Source organism: Aplysia californica, unplaced genomic scaffold, assembly GCF_000002075.1.
Source record: "Aplysia californica isolate F4 #8 unplaced genomic scaffold, AplCal3.0 scaffold00286, whole genome shotgun sequence".
Lineage (NCBI taxonomy): Eukaryota > Metazoa > Mollusca > Gastropoda > Aplysiida > Aplysiidae > Aplysia > Aplysia californica.
In genome coordinates, this window is record NW_004797556.1 from 105,008 (window position 1) to 112,707 (window position 7,700).

The 7,700-nt window shown below is 41.2% G+C and overlaps 1 protein-coding gene across 1 annotated transcript in view; it reads left to right on the forward strand.

Moving 5' to 3' along the window:
* The window catches only part of LOC101860260, a gene marked incomplete in the record, with an annotated part of 44,256 nt that overhangs the window by 35,455 nt on the left and 1,101 nt on the right, over nucleotides 1–7,700 (forward strand). Inside the window, 1 exon segment of the mRNA XM_005101505.3 lies at nucleotides 902–1,009. Within this exon segment, the coding sequence (XP_005101562.2) occupies nucleotides 902–1,009 (108 nt within the window).

A 7,700-nucleotide genomic window follows, 5' to 3' on the forward strand; every position in this document is an offset into this window, starting at 1 on the left:
GGGGGGGTATACAGTTTGGTCAAACACTCCTGATCTTATGGTAGGTAAGAGATCTACACCTAGCCTTCTCGAACAAGGGCGAAAAGTTGAGCACGTTTAAGATCCCTTGGAGGTCCAAAATCGATAAGAGTTGGTTTCGGCTGCCCACTCGCGCAAAATTCAAAGTTTCCTACCAACTGAAATGTTTAATGTATCCCGGGCCGGACACTCATATGGCCTTATGGGGTTACGAGCCCTTAAAACACTTACAAAAATAGTTTTGCTGGGGTTATAAAGGATTACGTGTTTGAGCCCTCAGTAAAAGTAAAGTCCCCCCTCCCCCCACCACAATTTCGAATGTCCTGCTTACCTAGCGCACAACTTCGAGAGGTCACAGTTAAAGTCACAACTGGGTTTTAGAAAACAGCCAGCTATAGTGTTCATGATGCGTACAAACATAGGGTTTTTTACAAAGTCTTATTTTTTTACCTGACTCATCCTCCTATGCCTAAACATATGGGTGATGTAGCTTTTTTGGAGAGCTTCCAAGCAGAGAAATGAATAGAGAACCATAAAAGCCGATGTGTGTTACAAATCAGGAACTTGATGGTGATCCCTCCTATATCGCTACCTCAGAATTACAAAGTTATCTCTGCTCAGTACCTAGTTTTGATAAATTTGACGCCAAAATTTTTGAGTTTCTCAATATATCAAGCTTTCTATTCTTTGAATAATAATATCTTGATACGGACTCCGAATATTTCTATGAATATATTTCATAGAGCAGATAGTTCATTAGGTTTTCTCACCTCATAGTCTTAGTAAATCAAAACGCCACACATGTCAGACAGATCTTTGTAATTCTGAGGTAGCGATATATTTCCTTAAATAACTATCATATTGTCATATTATCTCGTGACAGGTGATCGTAGGCGTGCATGACAGCCGCAGCATCTACCAGTTGAAAAAGCGAGTTCCCATCGACAGCACGGTCACTCGGATGCGGAATGTCAAGCGACATGCTGATGAGGTGACCTGTTGTGAATTTGTCTGTTGTTTTTTTCCGCCATGGCAAAGGTCTCTCTGTCAGTCTCTCTATATATCTTTCTATATGTGTCGTTTTGTTTGTCAGTATGTCTATCTATTTGTCCGTCTGATGGCCGATCGGTTAATTGTTGGGTTTCTTTGGCGCCCTGTCTGTATATCTGTCTGTCTGTCTATCTGTTGCTTCACCTCTTTCTCCACCCTCTCTTTCTGTCTGTCTGTCTGTCTGTCTGTCTGTCTGTCTGTCTGTCTGTCTGTCTGTCTGTCTGTCTGTCTGTCTCTCTCTCTCTCTCTCTCTCCCATCACCTTCCCTTGATGATCATTTGAGTTCAAATCTTCAGAAAGGTGATCTTGGGGAGTTTTCATGGCACTTCACATCACCTGGGGTGGTCCTATCGGAGATGGACGCTATAGTTGGATGTCACATTCTGGTACTGCCTCTTCAACAACTATATTATAATATCAAAAGGGTCGTTAAAACCCATACAGACCATATTGGGTTTTTTTTCTTAAGACGCAGTATGTACAGAATAAGGCACATCGGGAAAGCAGATTCCATGACACCCCTCCTCGCCCTTTTATTTCCTGAAAAAAAGAAGGAAAAAAGGGGGGAAATGTTCAACTAGTTGGTGGTACGTTACACTGGATTAAATCATGCTGAGGCACGGGCACCTATTTCGATACAGTCAGAACAGTTCAGAGACAAGACTTCATTTTTAATGCTAGTCTTCTTCTATAATTATACTTTAGGATATTTGATCATGATGCATAGTGTCTAGTTTAGTTTTAGTAAGGGTTTTGTGGAACCTTCAACACTATTGTCTGGGCAACACCCAATGGACAACCTGTCGACCTCATTACATCAAATCTAAGTGGCAAATTGCTCTGATGTTTTTGGGATACGCCTATGATGTTTAAAAGACCTAATAAATCTAGATTTATGTGCATATGCAACAAAAATAAAGAGGTAATGTAGATACAATTATTAGTAATTAACTAGTACAACAACCCGTTCATAGAACGGGGCAAGACCATATTAGCGACAGTGGCGGTGGGTAGTGAAGGGCTCACGGCTTGAGCCCCTGCCCCCCCCCCCCTCCAACTCTACCCCAAAGCAAATGGAAATAATGAAAAAAGCAGTTGAAACCGTTATGATCGCACGCAATGAACACTGAGTGATCAACTTGGCAGCTTGCTCATTTATCCAATCACTGTTGCCACCGCTTACAACTATAGTAACCTAACAGCCAGTCAAATGTCTTTAGGGCTCAGCAAAGATGAGCCAGTTTCCACGGGCCCTCGTTAATGAAACTCTTCTTTTAAAAAGGTAGAAGAATTGGAAAAAATAACACTGCACAGAGGGCTCACGCTGTCCTAGCCCTGACAATGGGGTGAAAGTTTACGACCCACTTTCCCCTTGTGACGCAGTTATCTACGCTCCCTTTGGACCTTTGTTATGTGCTGTCTACTTTCCTCGACTACACGGCCTAATCCAGCTCGCAGAGTGCTGTGTATGCATGTTTGTGTGTGTGCCGCTGAGATTTAACAGTTATTAATTACATCAAACCACTTTTGGGGCAACTTTTAAGTCAGATGAAAATTAATTAGACAAGTTTGGAGGTGAAGCGGTTTCGTCCCCAACGTCCAGAAGAATTAAACGTAGAACAAAGAGAAGGAAAACAACCTGACTCTTCTCGTTTGAATAGTTCTCAAAATGCTGTGGCTCGCGTGAGTATGTAAAAATCACCACTGTTTTGTTTTTATTGCTTGCTATTTGGTGGTAAAGAAGTGAAAGCATCCTAAGCCCGACCCAAATTTTGGTCCCCCCACCGCCACTGATTAGCGATAGAAACAGCATTAAGAGAAGACAGCATGTAGATCTAGATGACAGTATACAACATTATGGAATCGGAAGCAATACACACCATGCGGTAAAGCGATTTCTTTAACTCCTAAAGATGCAAATGCCAGACTTGAATTAAAAGCTCTTACGTTTCCTAAAATGTTTTGCCTCAGCGGTGTTTTGAGTCAGATGATCCTTCACAATTGTCGGAGGCGGTGGTAAAGGTGGTAAATTCACCTGTCCATTCATGCAGCAAATAGACTTATTTTCTTCCTGAAACCTTTTCGCATTGCAAAATCGACAAATTAATGTTATTCTGGAAAGTTTGTGAGGTGGAAGCGGATTGTCAGCGCTCTCATCTAGAGCTGGGGACACTGTTGTCGATTAGCCTGATCATGCCTTTGATTTTGATCAAGATCTAGATCTAATATTATCTTGCAACGGTAGATCCAGACCTGCTTGCCGTTGGATCTGGCGAGATAGGCGTCTGACCCCATCTCGAGATTGCATTTTCTTAATCTGTCTAGATCTGTATAGACCCGATCTCAAGTTGGCATCTTCCCCCACTTCGTCCAGCTCTAGTCACGTTTTGGTTTAAACTTCGCTTTGCTCTGGTCATGTTTTGGTTTAAAATTTCTTAATCAGTTTTTACGATACCAAAAACAGTTTTTAAAAATTAAATACTTTAATTAATTTTTGGACTAACAAAGTATTAAAAGGCACTACTTGGTGCTATTATGGACAACTTGGGTAAATTTCCATACTTTCTGTGTTGTAGTAACTTCTGTAGCTTTGACAGACCTCAGAAAACCTTATAGTTTTGATGGTATCATTCTAAAGCCATAACAATACAGGGTGTCGCTACAGGGGCTTAGCCTGAAATTTCCAGTTTGGAAGGGGGGGGGGGGGGGGGATACAGTTTGGTCAAACCCAAAACCGGGGTCAACAGAGCGCTAAATTTGAAGCACTTAAATGGAGCATGTTACTGGGCACCCCCGCCCACCCCCCTCCGAGTGCAGGTCTATAGACAGACCCCCTCCCCCTCCCTACACATACATTTTCGAGCCACCAGAATGTGAAAGTAGTATTATTGGAAGTATTATGCGTCTTTAGACTTGTTGTTTGTCGTTTTTCTACTGCATTTTCGTCCTCTTGGACCCATCTGAGCAGTGTAGTCCCGGGTCTTGTCCTTTTTTCGGGATCTTTAAAAATAGGCTAAAGGAGACGTCCTCGATCAGCTTCTTTGGAACAATATTTCAGTAGGTTTAGGACAACGCTTTAAAAAAAAAAAAAATTTTATTTGGGGGCGGGGGGTAAATTAATTTATCTAACCATGGTGATTAATTGAAAAAAGTGACAGCAAATTGAAACGCATGCGATCTCAAAGAAATTGTACACATTGTATTTTTATATCCCAATTAGTCGATCTAAATAAATATATACCGTCACCCACTAACCGCTGGACTAACAACAACGAGGTCTTGCTGCACACGCAGTCAAACAAACAAAAACTAACACGGACTGTAATCAAATACTAATTATTGTATAGAAAACACTTTTTCAAATTTGTCGCATATGTACGAAAATCGAGATTTTTAAAAGATCTTTTGGAATTCAGTGAGGGAGGCAAAAAATCAGAGCAATTTGCTTTTTAGATTCTCTGTAATGAGGTTGACAAGTTGTCCATTTGATGTTGTCCAGACTATAACAGGTCATAAAAGATTTAAGTGAAGATTAAAGGTGTTACAAGAAAGCAACATTTAATTTACATGTATATGCAATGAAAAGAAGGAGGAAAGATGAGCACGATAGATGTTTGATGGGGAAGAACCTCTCCAGAGCACTTTGTCAACTACCTGCTGAGCGTTTTAAACATCAAATAAGGGCCTGTTATGTCTGATCATCGCCAGACGTAGCTCTGTTTTCGGTCCTCCTCTACTGTACATAGTTCACATAAATATTGTATTATTTGTTTGCCTAGTAGACTCATGTGAAGATTTTACTACTGGTTTTATAAAAAAAAAGAGGCGTTTGTGTAATTCTATGGACGAAAGACCGACAGAGCATTGTTTTTTCCGTGCTTGTTACGCGCTCCAACAATCATAGAAGTTCCTCAGCATCCGTAAAAGACGGCAGATAGAGATAACTAGTAACACACGGACTTGCTAAGGAACTGTACTGCTTACATGCTTACATATTACCTTGGCGCAAGGTTGTTGTTTTTTTTTCCTTTAAACCACAAACGTTCACGCCAAAATATTGGTGCTGGATGTGACATTGATTGTATATATTATTATAGATAACACTGATCTACAAATTTTCAAAAAGTTTCAGTTTCAGGGCTCAAACATCACTTTGTATATTATATGTATACTCTCTGAAAAAGTAACTGCCCATAGATTTCAGGTGGGCGCGCAAAATTTGTTAATACTCGATTACGAAAAGCGCCCACAAACATAAAATAAAAGAAGTCAGAAACAAACACTAGCCAAATATTATTTCAAAATGAGGTCGTCGCTGGCGCCTCAACTGTCATTTCTGTGTCAAAAGCGTCGTAAAAACTATGCTATACAATGCAAAAGTCCACTCGCTTTAATTAAACATAATAGGATATTCAACAGTGGTAACCTGACTTAAAAATTGCTCTTTGGGATAACCCAAACGATGCTGACACTCATAGAGAGTTTGGCGGTACATTAATATTAATAAGACGGCACATCTCAAATGTGCACCCACGAAACATAGCCCACAGTTGGCAGTCTAAAATTAAACGTGATAGACTGAAAACTATTCTATGTCAAAATTATGTGGTCCCCGGAGCAATTCAGCACAAGTAAATTGTGATTGGTTCATTGTCTTGCCACTACGTGTATTTTAAGCGACTCTGTGACCGTGAACCTGAGGGAGGTGAACGTGACATACTTAAGTCATCGTCCTGCGTCCTGTGAGTTGTACCTTTGAATCGTTTCGTAGTGGAGTGTTGAAATTTAATACTTGAGTGTTCAGTTCCAATGCAGAAAGAAGGAATTGATGTTTAGTTAACAAACAGATTTAGTTCTAGAAATCAAAGCGGCAATCAATTTACTATGCCTTTGACTATCTTCAACCTGCTATAGTTTAATTGTGCACTCCCACTTTTGTTTGTTTAGTTTAGTATAGGGTTTTACGGCGCTCGCAACTGCATAAGGTCATATGAGCGCGCGGGACACACCTAATACTTTTTTGTTGGTAGGAAATTTTGAATTTCGCCCGGGTGGCGGCCGAAGCCTACTCTTATCGATTTTAGACCACCAAGGGATCTTTAACGTGCGCAACTTGCACACGGGCCCTCCGAAATTTTTCGCCCTTGTCCGAGAAGGCTAGGTGTAGATCTTTCCTACCAGAAGATCAGGGGTGTGGCAGAAAGACAGCAGTTAGGAGGAGCCAGGGAGTAGCAGTAGAAAGGCTGCAGAAAGAGTCAGGAGCCCAGAGGAGGGGGCAAAGGGGGTGAGGCGGTGGGGGCAGAAAGTGGAAATGAAAGCAGACAACAGAACATTGTTAGAGATCAGGAAAGGATGTGAAAGGAGACAATTTTAGAGAAGAAAATTTTTTGGTCGCTACCCGGAATCGAACCCGGGACCTTTGAATGAGAGGCCAACACCTTAACCTCTAGGCCACGAGAGCCCCCTCCCACTTTTTAGCCCCACGAGCCGCCCCAAAGTTTGAAAACACGATTTGAGGAATATTGCAAGCATTGCTTCAGAACGTGATTTCAATAACAAGTAGATCTATGCCCGCTTTGTGCAGCAACCAAGAAATCTTCATGAATTGGCGCAAGCTTTACATGAGAAGCGGACCAACCTGCCTCAATTCAAGATTCAACGAATAATTAGCTCAACGAGACGAAGATGACATAACCTTTCCAAAATTAGACATGAAATCTATGAACAGTTACAACAAAAATTATAGTGAAATTTGACGTTTAGGTCCAGCTTTCATAATTCACAAATAACAGAAGAGGACAAAAAGTAACTCATTTCTTGGCTTATCTCTTGCATTCAAGTTCTGCATCATTTTTTTCAACAAACCAACTGGAACGTGCTAACACACTATAACCCCATTTGCCCTGGAGCCAATTTCCATAATTATCGTCCCCATGTTCATCGCTCACAGCACCACACTAATAAGATCGTCCATACCGTTGCTTGAAACCAGGTTGCCTTCATTATAATGTGCAAATAAGCCGACAATCCTCATCACGATTCCACACCGTCAGTAAGCAAATTCCAGTGCTGGGGCCTTGGACCCAACAAAGATTCACCGATGCGTTTTGGCAGTTCTTAACCCTTGGAAAGTCGTTCAGTTCATTTCATTATGGGAATTCTTGCAATAGACATCAATTAGTTGAAAATGAGGTTAATTTGACACGCGTTTATTGTTCCCTGTCTTTCGAGTCAGTATCGTCTCTGGCTCGACGGAATCGGTTAACCTTCGGTGTCTTGTAATGGGACGTCGGGCATAAAGAATATCATGATTATGAACTTTACTCTTCTGATTTCTCAAGTCCTCTTCTAATAATATTGGTTGATACACAAGTCGCAATCATTTTATAACTTAGCTTTAGTCTAAAAGAGACACTTTTCGCATGCAGTAATGACTCGAACTGAATGCAATGAAGGTGGTTCACGGTGTTTCTCATTCAATATCCAAAACATTATTTCGCCAAAATGTTCCCTCACTCCCCTTTCACTGTCGCACCCCTCCCCCTCCCCTTTCCACCCCCAAACACTTTCTTTCTCTCTCTCTTTCTCCCCCCCTCCTCTCTCTCTCTCTCTCTCTCTCTCTCTCTCTCTGT